Here is an 18,100-nt window from a genome sequence, read left to right on the forward strand (position 1 = left end):
ACAAAAACTATCCTCTGCAAGCTGTTTTTTACTTTTGCTACATTTTCAAGCTAAGCTCAGGTACTCTCATCACATAGAGAAGAGTCGAGATATTGCTGCTTGAGCTCAAACGCAAGTAAACGGGGGCTACTGATACCGAATAAGTCACAAACACACGCTTCCGCAAGTGGTGAAATGGGAACAAGACAACGCGTTCAAGTGAATGCACTCGCGTTCCAGAGCACCTGTTTTAGTGTGATAACAGCACCACATTAAAAAAAGACCATCTTCCTCTAAAGGGAACCATGTGTAGATGGGAAGCAGCGAGCGCTAACGCTTACACTAGCGGTGACGCTGACGCTGGCGCTAATCAAGCGAAAGTTAATAAAGACGCCCCTGACTAAATTCCGAACGTGCGATCCAGTGCCTACATATACGCAGTGACCAGTGAATGGTTGTGCAGAGCGAGCAGTCGGTTTTTACTAGCAGACGACATCGCGAGGCGAGAGAGTGGGAGGGGAGGAACAGTTATGCGGGTGTCACACACGGTGACCAACGGCAGGCTAGAGAAAGAGTGACATTAATGCGCGCGCGCTACGAGGGAAGGCGTGACCTACTTGGCACCGCCCCAGCACCTGTGGCAGGGAAGCACAGTGTGGACGGAGGGACAGCGTTACACAGGCTAGTAAAAGAGCTGCTTCGCATTCAAAATATCTGTCAGAGGAGAACACCTTCACGGGTTTCGAGCATCTCACCGGGGGGCTCTTCGGTGGTGTCGGCGGCGTTCTCGGCACTCGCCTCGTCCACCCAGGAGCCAGCGTCAGCCCGTTGGCCAACCTTGCGGCCGCCGAGCCAATACCAGACGCCGGAACCGGAACCCTCGGTGGCTGCCACAAGCGCCCTCAGGTGGGCCTCCTGAACCAAGGAGAAGTAGACTGTATGAAGTGCTAACTGCGACGTTAGTGTCAGCTTAAACGTGAGGCAAAACACGCCTCCCCGTCGTAAGTGGATGAAAGTGAAGGTCATCAGCAATGTAAACACAGCTTTTTCAACAAAAATTGGTCCGTGTTAGGAAAAAGTATGTCTCGTATTCAAGGTAACAGCTTACGAGAAAATTTTTTGTATGAGAACATTTTAGTCAACTATGATGTGGTATTTTTCATTAGCAAAGCCGGCTGACCTATGGGTAAACAAAATTATGAAACAGAAGTTTTGTAAAGTTGACCCCTTGTTTTTCTAAAACTGTTAAGACGAGAAAATTCCCCGCAATGTGAATGTTGTAGAGTATTATCGACTAGTAGATGTTAAATAATCAGTTGCAAAACACCCGCTAACCAAGGCTTTTCTATTCAGACCCCGTATCTGGCTGTAAGCTTGAATACCACAATTGAAGTTCATTGTTTACAGATAACCCCAGCTCCTCAGACTAAAGAACATTCCTGTATAAAAGAACGTCGGAAAATTTGAGAAAAATTGCTACAATTGAGGGACTATTTGACTTTTTAATTAAATCGCTCGGGAGAACAGTTACAAACACCTGACTTCTTGCGCGCTTGGAACATGCCATACAATTATAAGAAGCACTTTTCGGTGCTCCTAGAAAACGCAAGGGCTACCGATATCATCATCACCACTGCCACCACCAGTTCAATGCTCATAATTGAGTTACGATTCTGGGATAGCGGAAATACTGTAAGAATGCAACCTTATGGCAGTTCCTACACTTCAAGAACACTTCTTGCTTCAGACGAAACGTGAAAGTGAACGCAAATGCCATAGCGCTTGCACATGTTGAATGTGTCACCTAATGTGTTCAGAGAAGGTCGTTCACAGAATTTTGCAGATCATTTTACGATATACGTCAGTGTAGGCAGAGCTCTCGCTTGTCTGAGTGAGGTGAGACCGAGGCGTACCTGCGCCGCCGTGCGAACGGCAGCCAGCGTGGCCTGTGACTCGCTGCAAACACGCTGTGCTGTGGCCCAAGACACTTCAGGGAAACTGGCCGTCAAGTAGCAGTGGTCAGCAAAGCGCTGGAACTGACGCGCATCACACAGTTGCGTCGGCACCGCCTCTGTAAGTAAACAAGGTCGTATTCACATATCTGAGCCAAGCCTTAGGCATTTGATCTGAATGACGATAATTTGAAACTTATTGTTGACGCATGACATCAGGTATTGTGACCTGTTTGAATGCTAATAAAAAGGACAGGAGTCAAGGGATGATGAAAGGCTACGATGAAAAATTCATGAAGAGGGGTTTTTCCTGGAGGCAAAGTTCCGACAGATGGACTTGCGTTCTTCAAAGCTGCAGTTTAAAGTTGCAGTGTTGTAGAAAAGTCCACTTGTCGAAACGTCGGCACCAGCACAACCCTTGTTCACGAACTGTTTATGTGCTGTGGTTAGCCATCTAGATAGAATCTATTCTAGGCCTCGCAATTTTTTCCTAACACTCATGGAATTAAAATGCACTGTAAAAACACTCATTGTAAGATCAATGACAGCTTGCTAACTTGTGACAATAGTGAGAATAATTGACACTCTTTCTAAGCTTCCAGTGTGGCCCGCCTGCAGATAATTCCCGGAAGCCAATGTTTTTGATTACAAGCGAAACTTCTGAGGCAATATATATCTATAGGCTCTTCTTTTTCTGTTTACTTTAATATCCCTAAAGCTCTGTTAAGGGCGTTGCATGGGGTGGTTAACATGTTTGTATAATAAAAGCATGTTTTATGATGTGAGATTTGTTTCATGATGCCCAGAAATTCAGAATGACTCTTAATGGCCGCAACATGATAGGACAGTTTGTTCTAGTGTCTAGTAGCGTGAGAGAAAAATGAGGCTTGAAATGTTAAGGTTAATGTTCGAGGGTGGGTAACTTACTCTAACCTTTCTTTTTGATTCTGTTTGAAAATACCAGCGCATAAATAATGGACAAGCAAAATAAGTGAAAAAACTGAGTCGTGGCACTACACACTACTCGCTCCGTGTTAGAAAACCTTTATAAGGAAACGCTACACCTTTCAGTCACTTCATGTGGATCTAAATCCACGCTTTTTTGTTTTCAGAAAACGCGAAAGACTAGATTGTTCTCAATATCTCAGCATGCAAAGGAAAATACCATACCAGGCCTGAGAACAGCTTCTGCTTTGAAGCCCTTGAAGGCATGCGAGAAGTCGGAGACGAAATGAACTCGGAGGCGTCGGCCGTGGCTGTACTGACGCAGCAGTTTCACCCGTCCGCTCCAGTCTCCGCAAAGGCGGCCACTACTGCGTTCTTCATCCGGCTCATCGATTTCCACGTAGTCATATTCGCACCTGCACGAGGTTTAGGGAGAATGAGCACTGCCCGCAGACCTATTGCTCTTAATGGGAAACGCATTGACATCCCATATAGGAAATTAAGGTGATCATATCGTCCCCCTTGGCTTCCGCTTAAGTGAAACCGACATTACAAGTTTTAAAAGCAGGTCACACAAATGCGTATTTGTGCGATGACTTCCACGATAGCCCTAGTTGCTTTAAATTTTCGGTATAAACAGCAAGTGAAGAAAGAAGACCGTCTATTTTCGCATACAGGTAGCTCTGGCATAGCCTGGCAGTGGCACTCCGGGCCCGTGCACCTCCCCCCCCCCTCCTCCCCCAAAGTTTTTTCTCGCCATGAACACATAGCGCAAAAATGACCATTTGCCTGCCCGGCCCTCACTTTAGATCAAGGAAGTTCCCCCCCCCCCTCTTCGAAAAAAGTTGTGACATACAATTCTGACAAGCAGTTAGATGGGGCACAAAGAACAGCACGCAAGCGGACAACGAAATGATACGCATTGATGGCACAGCAGCTATCCGCATCCTTTTCTGCAGCTAATCAGCAGGGACACCAAAGTAGAGTAGCTTTAATTCGTTTGTAGAAAGCCAGAGAAGTCGGCACAAGCATTTACACTCGCTAGCATTAACCCGCGGCTTCGAAGTGCATGTAGAGAAGAAAAAGAAAACGAGAAAATGCGCGCATAATGCAGATAGGCTCATGTGGTGATTATAATACGTAATAGTCAGTAATACGTAATAGCAGCGTATAGGAATCATTGCCGACTACAGGCAAGATGAAACGCGTCCTGTAGTCGGCAGCAATGACGTTGAGAAAGTGGGCGCACCCTGGATGGTCCTCTAGCAGAAATTCAGTGAAGCGCAGTTCCACGCGGAAGCCCGCTGGAGCCTGGATTTCGACGGAGCAGCGCTGGCTGTTGGGGTAGGCACCGGGAAAGTTGGGACTTGACACCGTGCCGCGGCTGTGCTCGGGGCTTAGCACCAGCGTACGGTTGCACTCCAAAACACGTCCAACCTCCAGAGTGGCTGAGGTAAAAAGAAAAAAAAAAAACGATCGAGTGAATTAGAACGCTACATGGTAGAGCTCACAGATGAGGAGAAAGGAAGCAAATAGAAAGGAAAAAGACAGAAAGTTTAACTGGAAAGAAGCTATTAACCTAATAATACGAGAATCGGGCTCATTAGCTTCTCACGCTTTGGTGCAGGCATTGTGCAATTCAATGCAGAACAAATTCAAATATTTGAAATATTCGTTTCTCGAGTTGGGTTATAGGCCTAGTCAGAAAACGGTCATGTCTATTTTCTTTTTCCTCATCTCAGTGGCATGTGAGTGTACAATAATAAAGCAATTATTATTATTATTATGATTATTATTATTATAAATACAAAACATTGAAAATACAGAAACCACTAGGCCTTGCGCAGTGCGTGACAATGAAAAACGTGCTACGTCAGGACAAATGGGTGTTTTCCCCCGATTTCGGCGGAAAGTTTCCGCAGCATTCACGTGCCCCTTTCAATGACTCTGCCTGTCACACAGAACTTTTGAGGGCCTAGTTGGCGCATTCTCAAAGAAATTGCTTGGCGTTGGAAAAATGCAACGTCCTTTGTGTAATGGTATACTTGCGAATCTTCCTTGTGTGTTGCGTTCTTCTAGCGACCAGTAACTTTTGTCTGTCACACAGGCCCCACCAGTCACCTACGGCACCATCGTTCGGAAGTAAGGCTCTTCATAACAGAAGAATTGAACTTATAAAGGTGCCCTCAACATATCTGGCAAAAAGAGGGCTAAAATATGGCCAAAACAGAGAGAGGTAGGTATGAACAAGAAAGCTGCCTACACTTCTTCGTTCTCCTTTCTTATAGTATTGGTTTTCCAGGTATGTGCGCTTACCAACTAACCAAAACCTTGCTTCAGACAGTTTTAATAGGTGATTATAAACAAAGATGCTATTTCCCATATATGTGCGTTGTTTCAAAATGAAACAGTAAGTCATGGTTTGCACAGGCAAATGTGATGCTTAGCCGTCAACTTGTAGGAAGACTTACACTTTTGTATTAAACGTATGTATGTATGTATGTATGTATGTATGTATGTATGTATGTATGTATGTATGTATGTATGTATGTATGTATGTATGTATGTATGTATGTATGTATGTATGTATGTATGTATGTATGTATGTATGTATGTATGTATGTATGTATGTATGTTCGTGCATGGATAGATAGATAGATAGATAGATAGATAGATAATGTTGTTTGCTCTCTTGTGTTTACTCTTGCACTTGTTTGGTTCCGATATACCTAGGGCGGATCTTAAGGGGTTTAAGTACGGGTCGTAATTATGCGTCATTGTTCTGTTACGTTAGGCGACCGGTAGAAAGCGCACACCCAATGGGCTTAAACAGCGCATTCTATCCCTCTATTGGATAGAGGTTGAATTCCGGACCACGTGTAGGCCCGGTATTTGCACCCTGAATAGAAGTGAAGCAGTCTTCCAGCAACGCATTGCACCGTGAAATGCCTACCTTTCATCTACGGCTGGTTGACCGGACTTTGTACTATCTGCGAGATTGGCCCACATCCATTTGTAAGTGGACAGACGGAGGGGCTCAAGTGTCTTTCCTGTAACAATCTTATAAGTATCGATTCTAGCGTAAGATGTTATTGTGAATACAGGACCATGCACAATAGTAAATAAAAGTTCACAGGCATGAGGAATTCACGCAAAAGGCACCGACTGATGGTTACGGCGAGAATGTTGGGGTGAAATATGCATAATCAACGGCCAACAAATGATTTTAGCCAACCATTGAAAGCTTTAACGCGCCCGAGTAATCTACCGCAAATATACAGTGCAAAGTTTATTCTTTTTTTCCCAGAGCATGCCGATTCGTTGCGCCTCCTCGGCACAGAGAACGATAAAATGTGTAATTCCTTTACCGCCTTCGCGTAGCCGCTGGCAAACGAACGGGTTGGCAACGGCGCAGTGCCGGTCGTTCCAGAAAAAGGTGGCCGTGTGTCCCTGGCCCTTGCTTGGAAACAGAAACACGTCGCGCACCTCGACACAGTCCTGCTGCGCCAGACCATCGTCGCTGGGCTGGGCGCCATATCCACCGTGACTGCTCCAGCCAGGGAACCAATCTGCGAGAACCGCGTGGTGTTTAGCTCGTGCAAGAAGACGCCATATCACTTTGCTTTCACCCGAAATGCTAGAGCTGTGTTGCTTACAGCCTGCAAGGCTGCATTTTGTAGCTGCAGTGCACTGCGAGGCTCAGCGAACGCATGTGCACATGGTTATCAAGACACTATATAGACAGTTTTACTTGACCTTCCACTGCAGCTCGGTGGACGCAAGCTGCCAGCCATTCTGAGACATGCACGCTGCGTCCGCAGAGCCGTTTTGAACGCTCAGCTAAAACTGTCTATTGGGAAGAACAAATAAAACAGACGCAAGTTTTGGTGTGGAACATGTATTTGCTTGTGAAGAATCGTCCAAAATTTCAGTTTTTTAGTCATTGCAGAGGTTTTATAATCAAGGCATTACTCTACTGTAAACTACGATCAACAACGATTGTATTGCTACTACTATGCCTTACCTCTAGCAATGGTGCACATAATAAGAGCGCTGTGTGTGTTTGATGCCTCGGTGTGTGCGTGTGTGAGTGATTGTTTCATGTGTTAGTGCTCAAATTAACTTTTAGAAATAATAATTTGCATGCACTTGTTATTATATAACAGTATGTAGTGCAGGGGGGCGATGGTATGAATGTGTAGCGATGAATGATGATGAAGAGTAAGTAAAGACTGCATGGTGCGCATATACCGAAGGAAGAGCAGATTAGTACACTTTGAAAATTACCTTGTTTCCAAATTTTATATGCATCTCTAAAGCCATTAAATTCTTGGACGATTCCCTACTGTGGGTGAAAGGCACAGCGACTAGGCGAACAAAAAACTGCAGACGTGCGCATGGTCTTGAACTAGCTGCCGTCGGTTTCTTCGTCTGAACCATATTTACAAGGAAGTATGAGCGAGATACACGCTTGCAGGACATAAGGGCTTGTTCCAAGCAAACTTTTTGCACGCAGCTGTAAAAGAAAGAGAGCGAGAAAACAAAAAGAAAACACTACAAGTACTGTAAATGTGGGGTCGTATTGACAAAACTGTTTATTCGTAAGTGCTCTTTGACATTGACTAGCTAGCTCGGCGAGTGTTATGTCAAGAATTTCCAGCATCAAGATTGGCTGCAAACTTTTCTGCAATGTTATTTTTCTCCATTTATCTCCCTTACGATCATTTAAAGTGCATGAGCTCAAACGAGCTGCACTGGGGCAAAGTATTTTTACTTTTACGGCAAGATAACTGCTGCAAGTTCCTTCCAGGAAGGCTGGGAACGCTGTCGTTCTCGTCAACGGATCGAGCGCAAACCAGGACCTGGACGTGACTTGGTTCTGCACGCTGCCCTTCCGCCCAGACGCGTTTGTGGCTCTCCTGGTAGCCGTCGGTAACAACCTCCACAGCGGGGAATCAAGAAAGACCCGGTCAGCATGCGTAAACTAAAGCTGAAGTTTACAGCGTGCCTTTTTTGTACGAAGCATGCAAGTAAAAAACGCATGCTATAAAGGCGAGACATCTCAGCGTCTTTTTCAGTCAATATTTGCATAGCAAAACGGCCGGAAATCTTGTTAGGCAAACTCATTTTTAATTAGCTCAACATAGACTTCAATGCAAGTGCCCGAAGAACTTCCATAACAGTGAGACTATGAGTTTTACCACGACTCCCTTTAATGAATGCGAGAAGGAAAACCGAAGGATAATTGCATTTTAAAGCTCGTGCAAGCTTTTCTAGACGACGGCACTGCGTATTTTATGAAAAGCAAGCAAGTTTGCTGGAAAGTGTCAACATACGCCTTTTTTCTCTTCTTTAGGTTTCGAGTGCTTCATACAAAGCTAGTTTACGGTTACTTAGCTAACCAATGATAAATGCATCTTTCTTGTACGATGACCTAACACTATATGTAGAAATAGGAGTGGCTAAAAGCTTTATAAGACAAAACCGCCGATGCTGGGTATGTTGTGCAAACACAGGAGCATAATCCAAGACAACATACGGTCATCGCGTTACTGCTTTGAATCTTTCATATCTCATTCATTCTGCGGACATATCCCTTATGAGGGTAGCTTTTTGCGTACAGTGTACGATAAACGTTGCTTGAGAGCCATGTCTGCTGACATGGCAGCGGCGTTTTTGAAACGTTGAACTAATAATGATGTAGTCCTAATCTGTGCTTGGGAAAGGTTTTCTTTGAGATGCATGAGCCTGCTTTCTTCAAAGATTTCAATGTAGATCAGCCTAGCAAAGTCCAAAAGTGCGCAAAGAAAAAATAAAGAGAGAAAAATTTGTTTCCTTCAAATTCTCCTATAGGACACGCCTTCGGTGTAAATATAGATTTATGTTGCTCTACCCACCGGTTAAACAAAACAAGACAACAAAACCTGTGCGTTTCACCACGCAGTAGATGTCGCTGTTTTTACCCTTGCTTGATCCTCCTTACGATCAAGAGACAGCCAATATCCCTTCACCTTGCAACCTCCCCCATCTTCGATACTCTACCAATTTTTTTCTTGCCCAAAAGAAATGCGGTTTAACATAAACCACCGCAGAATGAAAAGAATTCGCAACGAATAGCCAAACAAGAAAACGCAATTACCAGTAAATTTTTTTTCAGTTTCGCCCCAGCCACGCGATCCTACACGAACCGCGTGCATTCGCTGCCAGGCTTTTCGGTTGCTTTTTCTCTGAGACGGTTGTCCCATGCCGTTTCCTTTGCTTTTTAAAGTCGCTTCTATTTCTGCCGTCTTCCGATGTCCAACGACGATTCAGAGCCCCTGAATTATTTATGTCAATGTGGGGAGGGGGGGGGGGGGGGCTCCCGTTTAATACTTTCGCGTCGGTGCATTCCTCGGCGGCGAGCGCCGACATTGAATCGTCTCCTCGCTATTCCTCTTTTCCTCCCATTGATTCCTCTCTTTGAGGCCCGAGAGGTCGTAGGTTTGGCGAGAAAGTCGGCATTTTTGCCGAACCACTGCACGCACTGCTATTAAAAACATGGCCGCGTTACTCTACTGAAAAGAGAAAGAAAAAATAAAGAAGAGAGAGAGAGAGAAGATTCACAACACGAGCGGCGAAAAACTAAACATGGAAAGGACCCGCTATGCATGAGACGCGTTGACTGAGCATCAAAATTCTTTCTGCGTTCCTGCGCTGCACGTACAGCATTCCACATTTATTGCGGCAGAGCACACAATGCCCATCGTTCGTGAGGGCGGCTCGCCGCGTGTGAACTGCAAAAGAGCGAATGAAAACACAGCGGTAAGAACTAACACGAACGGAAGCTCAAATGAGCATCGCTTGTTGCGGCAAACAAGAAGTGCCGAGGCCCCTGCGGTCATGAAGCACTGTTCGGGATTCGAGGATGCACTTGTCGGAACATGCCTCGATGTATCCGTGATGCAAGAGCGAAGAAAGAAAGAGGAAGAGAGCTGAATTATTATGGAATTGGGATTGATTCTCAGGATTGGAAAAGAAAAGATGTCGGTGACGCCAACCCAGGTAGGGAGTTCCACGCATGCTTTGTGTTGTAGCAAAAAAAAAAAACAATTTTTAGCTCTTGTTTAAGAGCCGCACGATGGCTGCAGCTAACGCGATGCACCTGCGTGTGGGAGCTGTTATGCTATAATGTGAAAAGAGAAAATACGTTTTCGTGTAAAAAGATCTGAGTGGCTTTACGCAATCTTTTGACATGCTTTGGCAGGAATAATACCGCAGCACTTGTGCTAGTAAGCTCATACATAGCGTTGAGCGTACCAATTAATCGTACACATACCACCTGAGGTAGTCATTGTGCAGAAAAGAACAGTCTATCGTACTACTTGAGCAGCTACTTTATTAGGCATACGATCATACTCAAAAAATAAATAAGAGAGGCCACGCGCGGTGCGTGATGAAAATTTGGTTTTCTCCACTTCACTTTCTACATCCGTAGATCAACGAGTACTTAGCCCCACAAAAACATAAGGAAGATTGATTGATTGATTTGTGGGGTTTAACGTCCCAAAATCACCATATGATTATGAGAGACGCCGTAGTGGAGGGCTCCGGACATTTCGACCACCTGGGGTTCTTTAACGTGCACCCAAATCTGAGCACGCGGGCCTACAACATTTCCGCCTCCATCGGAAATGCAGCCGCCGCAGCCGGGAATCCAACCCGCGACCTGCGGGTCAGCAGCCGAGCACCTTAGCCACTAGACCACCGCGGCGGGGCTAAACATAAGGAAGATTGAGGACTACGACAGTATATGCGCTGGTACAACACTGAAGCTGTTTTGCCTGCTAAACAGAAAGCGATAAGAGAGAAATGTGAAAAAGGAAGAAATAAAGAAAAAAGAGAAAAAGAAAGAAAGAAAGAAAGAAGGAAGGAAGGAAGGAAGGAAGGAAGGAAGGAAGGAAGGAAGGAAGGAAGGAAGGAAGCAAGGCAGGAAGGAAGAAAGGAAGGCGTATAAATTCTATAGGGCGGAAAATGTTACGCACTGATTCACGATGAGGACGAAAACAAACATGCAAACTCAGACCGCGGACACCGGTGGTTGATCCTCGCTGCATTTCGTCGGTGCGGGCCTCGGCGACCGTAAATCAGTTCGCAGAGCAGCGGCGAGGCGAGCGCGCACCGCGACGCATGCACAAGAAGCGTGCGGGCCCGCTTTCAGTCAGCCTTGCTGATCCCGGGTATCTACAGCCGCTGATCCTCTTCAGGGCGCTCGCGCGCGCGAAGCGAGGCACAGTCCGTCATGAGTTAACGACGGCGCTCGCATATGCTACAGCAGCAGGGCGGGCGCCGTTTCCTTGAACGGGAGCGAAAAGAAGCTCGAATCCGGCTCCCGGAGCCGGTTGTGACGAGGAGAAGAGTCGACGAGGCGCAGGAATGGCTCAGACCTCACTGCCAAGCTCCTAGCCCATCCACACCGGAAGAACTTGGCGCGCTCTGTGAAGTTCGCCAATGATCCGCGTGGATCGCCCACGGGGTCGTTATTGTTCCCGTTGCGCCAATGGAAAGGCACCGGGAGGGGGATGCAGATTCCAAGCCTCCAAGGAGCTCAGCCGATTTGCCTCGTTCATCAGAATTAAGAAGGCGGCGGCTCCCTTCGGAACTGAACACACACACACACACACACACACACACACACACACACACACACACACACACACACACACACACACACACACACACACACACACATGCACACACACACACACACACACACACACACACACACACACACACACACACACACACACACACACACACACACACACACACACACATGCACACACACACACACACACACACACACATGCACACACACACACACACACACACACACACACACACACACACACACACACACACACACACACACACACACACACACACACACACACATGCACACACACACACACACACACACACACACACACACACACAAGAAAAAAAAAGAGAGAACTCATCGAAGGATAGTCAGTTGCGGAGGCTGCGAGTGCTTTCTCGTGTTAGAGGCGTGGGTAGCGGCACGTTGCGAGCCATCGCGTGGAAGTTATCTCCGCATGACGCCTTTGCTGTCCAGACGCGTGGCACAGAGCTTCGCCCTCACTTCCGCGGCAAGCTTCCGTGCCTTTTCTTCCTCACTCTCATTCACCCCTCCCACATTCTTTGACGCACGCTCACGCACATTATTTCAAGCTCGGAAACACTTGAATGATCGCGCCATGGCAGCCGAAGGCACGGGAGTTCTCTGAATGTTGCCGGCAACTTCACAATCCGGCCGTCTAACACAGACGTCGTCGTTCTTTTTCAGTATATCTTTGAGAGCATCTCGCTTTCTTGAAGTTAGCCACACTCTTGTCCTGTCTGAGCGGTTTTGACACCTGCCGATATATTTCTACTTGCGACTGAAAAGTTGTCCTCTTTCACTACAACTGTACATTTTCTGGCAGCGTGCAAAGCGTTTGCTGAGAACTACCAATATTTTAGTGCTAGGATAGATAAAAACGAGATTTTTTAATGACCATAAAAATGAGTGGTCCAGAGAAACTGACTAACGAACTAAAAAATGAAAAAAATGAAACGGACAGGTCTTCGTTTTTAGAAATTGGTGGGACCACATTTAGCACACAGGTGTACGAGGGATGGCCAAGCACGTCCTCGTCTGCTAATGATGAAGACAATAAATGATAGCGTGGGAAGAATATACAGGAATCAAGATTTAGTCATTCAGATCACTGGCACGTGATAGAATACATACAAAGTAAATCTCAAGGGGCCGAGAAAACGAAGACGGCAGTTTCTGTTGATATCAACATTGTATTATAACTTACGTGTATACTCGAATTCCTGGCCATCAGCCCAGGTGAAACAATTCTCGTACTGCAGATCATTTCCACCAATCCAGAAGGTGTGATGATGATTCTTGTACTCGGCACTGAAAAAGAAATAAATAATGAATACACATGTAGCTTTTTAAGTTTGCTGCACATGCCATACGTGGCTCGAGCAACACTTTTCGGTTTTACTGCTTGAAGTCGCAGCCAAAAGTGTGTTCGTGACACAAGAACCTGAAACTTTGCGTGTCAATGTGTTCAATTCAATATTTGATTGATTGACTGTTTTTTGGCGGCGTGAGGGCCATTTTTGGGTAAAGAGCGCAAGTCAGATATTGCTAGCGCTTTGGAGACGTGGTAATAGAAATACAAGAAAGTGACTAGTACTTTGCAAAGAGAAAGTCAGCTCAGCACAAAATTGAAAACAGAATGACTGAGTGGCGCTTGCGTGCATCCCAAGTTGACAAGGCGAGTATTCTTTGGGCAAGAGTTGATTGATTGATTGATTAAAACTTTATTTTTGTCCTGAGAAGACGCAGGGGAGACCCCGCGCCACCCGGCTAATCCCACGTTGGGACCATCAAGCCGAGCTTGGTGGCCCGTTCACGGGCACTCTGGACGGCCAGGGTTTGATCCTTAAGTTCGGGGCTGCGTAAGAGCGCAACCCACCTGTCCTCGCTGAGGGCGGGGCCGATGGCTTCACATTCCCACAACACATGATTGAATGTGGCTAACAGTCCACAAGCGGGGCAATCCGCACTTGGATACCGTTCTCGAAACGATTATTGCCCCAGCGAAAGGGGACACCACACTTCAAGATAATAGATGTAGCTCGCATGACCCGGCTCTGTCTGTGCGTACATTTCCTGGTTATCTGTTCACGTCCTTGTCAGTAAACCACGTGGCATATTTAAATTTTATTGCGATAGTAATCATATGGACACTCTTGACGGGTTTTCGCCGTCGCCACCGCTATCATATTCTGTATAACGTCCAAATTGATAACATCTTACACTCATCGTATGTGCTACCTGAGATTAGGAGCGCACAAGCGGGGGGGGGGGGGGGGCGACGATTGCTACTGCAGCAGAGATGAAGCAAGCCGGCCCGGCCCATCTTCGTCGCTCGGAGTAGGAAGGCGCATGCGATAAAATCCCCCTGCGTGTTAGACCTGCCATAGAGTGCTCAAGCAGAGAGAAAGCACCCCGCCCGTTTTCAATGAGCATAAAAAAAACACGTAGAGAAAAGCCCGTGGATAGGGTAGGGAAGTACAGCTTAAGCGGCAACTGTGAATTTTGCTCTTGGGGCAAGTTCGTGATAACTGGCACGCGCTATCTCCGAAATCATCAACACCCAGCTCGTGTTTACTTGCTGCGCTCTCAAGCCGAAGAGGTGGTGCGGAAAGAAAATTTCTCCCTTAAGCGACCGTATTCTCTTACGCCAGCGTTTTGTAGATCCACGTGATATCAGATTCAAAAGAGCTGTCATCCTCACTTTGTAAAACATTAAATTTGGTGCTAACGCACTCATTGCTTCACCCTGGCGGTAAAACAAGAATTTTTTTCGTTAAAATTATTAGCGCATCAGGTTAAGCCGGATGCTTACAAAAGAAGAAAAACAATTCATCTTTACACTGAATGTTCTTTGCACGCGTACTCCCAAAGGAAACTAAAAAGCATAATCGGAAATGCCGAGTTGGTCGACCCTTTTCTCCTTTATTGGATACGGCTATCTGGGCCACGCAGCTGAGTGGTGAAAAGACCACAGAAATAAAGTCTTTCGGTCGTTGAATCCCAGGCGTTGAACAATAAATTGAAATAGAAAAAAACGTCTAATGAAACACATTAGCGCAAAAAAGTAATTGGACGCTTTTGTACACGGGGATGAACATGGTTTGTCGTATTGCGAAAAAGAAGAAAGATGTGGCTGGAGCTAACTTTTGCTGTGGAGGTACTGGTTGGTCATGGCTTATGCCGCACATAGCGTTGGAAAGTCATTCACATGCAACTAGAAGAAATTGCGCCATATCAACAGAATAAGTGATGAAAAGTGGGCGAAGCTCAAGAGGGGGAGATCATCGGTAAATCGAAACTCTCCCGTGAAAAGTTAGCCCATTACATCATTATAAAGACGTAAGACTGTGGGTATACTAAACAAGTAAACTTTTATTTTGTTCTTGTTCGCTTGTTGTTTTGTTTTTCTCGTTTGTTCTTTTGATTTCTTCTTTGTCATGGCAGCTGGATTGCGAAGTCCCTTCATTAATATGGCTTTATGGTCCATGAAACAAAGGGAAAAAGGTTCTTGTACTGGCTGCAGTGGGAAGTTTGCAAACACTAAGTATAGGCACGTCCCTCGGATAGCGGTAGGTAGCATATGGATAAATCTGAGTGCGTATTTGGTAAGCATGTGCTGCACGATGCAGTCATTGACAATGAGGTTCATCCGTCCATGCGTCCGTCCGTGCGTCCTTTCTAGCATTCATGAATCCGTCCATCCGTGCGTCCGCTGATGTGTCCGTTCGGCCATTGCGTCCGTCCATCTGTCCGTCCGTTCATCTGTCCGTCTGCCTGTCTGTCTGCCGCTCTGTCTGTTCATCCGTCCTTAAATGCCTGTCACTCACACTAGCACCACCTGCGAACGAGTTATACAAACAACTAGGTGGTTACGAAGCAGTCACAAAATACCTGCATGGACAGAACCACGGGTTTAGGAGCTTCGCCCCTATTATGTGGGCGGCTTGCGCGAGTTGTGCCCAGGATGGACTAGCAGCGGAGGTTGTGGCTGACCAAAACTTTGCGCATGATCCTAATTAGCACAAATTTATTTAACGTAATCTTATGAAACATGTTCATAATTAGCAGGACCCTCTCTCTCTGTGTTCGCTGCTTTTTGTCCTTTCTCTTCCAATTATATGTTCTCTGCTTCTCTCCTGTTTTTCTTCAGAAGGCACCCACATTGAAGAAACGCCTACAATGCGAATACACAAGGTCGACCTCAATGGGCTTGCTGGCCCCAGGCCTTATTATCCGCCACAGTTGTGGCCATATAATCCGCCAAATTACTAGGCGATACAGAAAAGTGTGCTATAAATGTCACCACCTTCAAATCTACGCCGCCAATAACAAACTGTTCTTATTTGCAGACAATCCTAAGATGAAGAAGATGACGAAGAAAGTGCATGCCGGCCAAGTTGCACATCATCGTTGGCCCCAGCTTATATGATGATTGCAGGAGTTTTAGGTCTCAAAACGAAGACATGATAATGGCCGACGCCGTAGTGGAGGGCTCCGGAAATTTTGCCCTCCCCTCCTGGGTTTTTTTAACGCGTTCTTAAATTTAAGTGCACCTGCCTCTAGTATTTCGCCTCCCTCGAAATGCGGCCGCTGCGGCAGGGATTCGATCCCACGACCTTGTGGTCAGCAGTCGAGCACCGTAACCACTACAACACCGCGGTGGGTTACGCCTGCTTTTCATTCGAGCACTCTCCGAGGACAGTCGCAGGTGTGACCCATGGCCAGATCAGAAAAGGGTGCCAACGGCAACCACGACATAAAACAATCGCATACAAATTGCAAAAGAATTTCGAAAGGAAGCTTCGCGTTGGTCCATTTGTTTTATGGAATAGAGAAAAATAGAGATTTTTTTTTTCTATAGTGGGTCTGTATGAACGATGGAGACCGTGTGTCTTACCATTTGAAACGCGAAGAGGCTTAGGAATGGCGCAAAAACAAGAACCCGTACTCAAAAAAAAAAAAAAAAAGAGAGAAAGTTTCGAGGTCAAACTTGTTTGAGCTCACATGACTAAATAATGATGTAGGACAAGTTTGAAAAAGTAGCCTTTGAGCAGTAACAACGGTTTTGAACGAAAAACTGGGAATACGGGTCAAGGTGCCGTCAACGTCGCCCTTTGGCCTAACTGAACCGATTCGCGAGCAGGTTAAGTTGTCTGCACCGGTTTGAGATCGCTTGCCCCACCAAACCAGAAATGTGTCGCAGCAACATTGTAACACAATAAATTGACATAAATCCTTAATTTTTACTGTGCGACATGATTTGCGCTTATATTTGCGTCTTGAAACCATTACACGCTGTTAACTACAGCGAAGGACGGACTGACTAAAACATGTACCACACATGTAGACTCACATTCACCTAAGTCACCCCACAGTTTTATTTTCAGTAACGGCACAGTTTACTGGTAAGACCACAGCCCACTTGAGAGACAAAGGGGAAAATAAAAAAAAGAAAACAAAGCAAGGAAAGCACGTGAAGAGCACCGGCGAAGTTCTTTGGAAGCACGAAAACACTTCTGCTCGCATACCACCAGTCTCAGGTAGCAAACATGGGATTTGCTTCGTCCTTTTGCCGAAATTTTACGGACGTCAACGTGGAAGCTTGAGAGAGCGGTACCGATGACCAATCTTCAATTGTTACATCCAGCGAGGCGCCACGTGGTCGATGACAAACTTGGCTGTGAGGGAAGGGCGATGCCTGAGCACTAGCAGCGGGCCTCACAACGACGCGGCTGCTGAGCAGGAGCGACAGCGCTTCGCGGGAACTTCGTGGCAGCTAGAATTTCACGACAGAACGGGTGGGATGGGCGCCGCGGAAGGCGTTCGGACAGGCGGGTCCGACGGCAGCGTGTGGTTGCTTTTACATGATGACGCAACTCTTGCGACGGCCGCGATGAGTGCCGAGCCGTTTGAGTTCCTCGAAGTCCCTCCGAATCTCGCTCACCTCCTCTATGTCTCTCTGAAGCTGATCGTCCTTTTCGATGCACAGTCGATGGAGCGCCACCAGCATGGCGTTCTTCTGCTCCGACTCGAGGCGCGAGTTCTCCAGGTTCTCCTCAAGACGCTCGATCCTGGAGTGGAGCTCAGCTACGGTGCGCAAGTAAACCTCCCTCTCCATCTCGGAACTCTGCAAAAAGGCCTTAGTCAGACAGGGCAGACGGCAACCGATGTCGAGTAGCCACGGAAGCAGTGAAAGTATGACGCCGCCTCACGAGCGCCTCGCTACCACTCTCTGCTTCTTCGTCGTCCACGTCGCTGGCACGTGCAAGCCACGATGGAACCGTCTTACAGAAGAAGAGTTTTCGCAGTTTATCTTGCGTGGAATTGAGCTTCATAGTAATGGCTGTAAAAAAAAAGCAGCCGTCGTAGTGTTAGCGCATGTCGATCACTGGTATGGCTGTTAATATTTCTGTCTATAATCATTCATCAGGGCGACGATGATCATGATACCTCCACTATGACTACTGCCCACTCAGGTAGATCGGAAATTGCCACAACTTCTTCTTTCTTGCTTCGAACAGTCTCGCGAATCCTCACATTCTTCTCTTTATGGCTCAGAGTTAGA

At 46.4% G+C, this 18,100-nt stretch overlaps 1 protein-coding gene across 2 annotated transcripts in view; it reads right to left on the bottom strand.

Moving 5' to 3' along the window:
• LOC119176906 (uncharacterized) overlaps positions 1-18,100 on the bottom strand; it is a 566,139-nt gene that overhangs the window by 58,240 nt on the left and 489,799 nt on the right. For both annotated transcript variants that reach the window (XM_075878066.1, XM_075878065.1), the window contains 6 exons: positions 12,740-12,843; positions 6,245-6,445; positions 4,126-4,324; positions 3,102-3,292; positions 1,893-2,050; positions 735-894 (listed from right to left, as the gene is read on the bottom strand). In XM_075878066.1, the coding sequence (XP_075734181.1) occupies positions 735-894; positions 1,893-2,050; positions 3,102-3,292; positions 4,126-4,324; positions 6,245-6,445; positions 12,740-12,843 (1,013 nt within the window). The remainder of the gene's footprint in view (positions 1-734; positions 895-1,892; positions 2,051-3,101; positions 3,293-4,125; positions 4,325-6,244; positions 6,446-12,739; positions 12,844-18,100) is intronic.

The sequence above is a fragment of the Rhipicephalus microplus genome, chromosome X (genome assembly GCF_043290135.1).
Source record: "Rhipicephalus microplus isolate Deutch F79 chromosome X, USDA_Rmic, whole genome shotgun sequence".
Classification (NCBI taxonomy): Eukaryota; Metazoa; Arthropoda; class Arachnida; order Ixodida; family Ixodidae; genus Rhipicephalus; species Rhipicephalus microplus.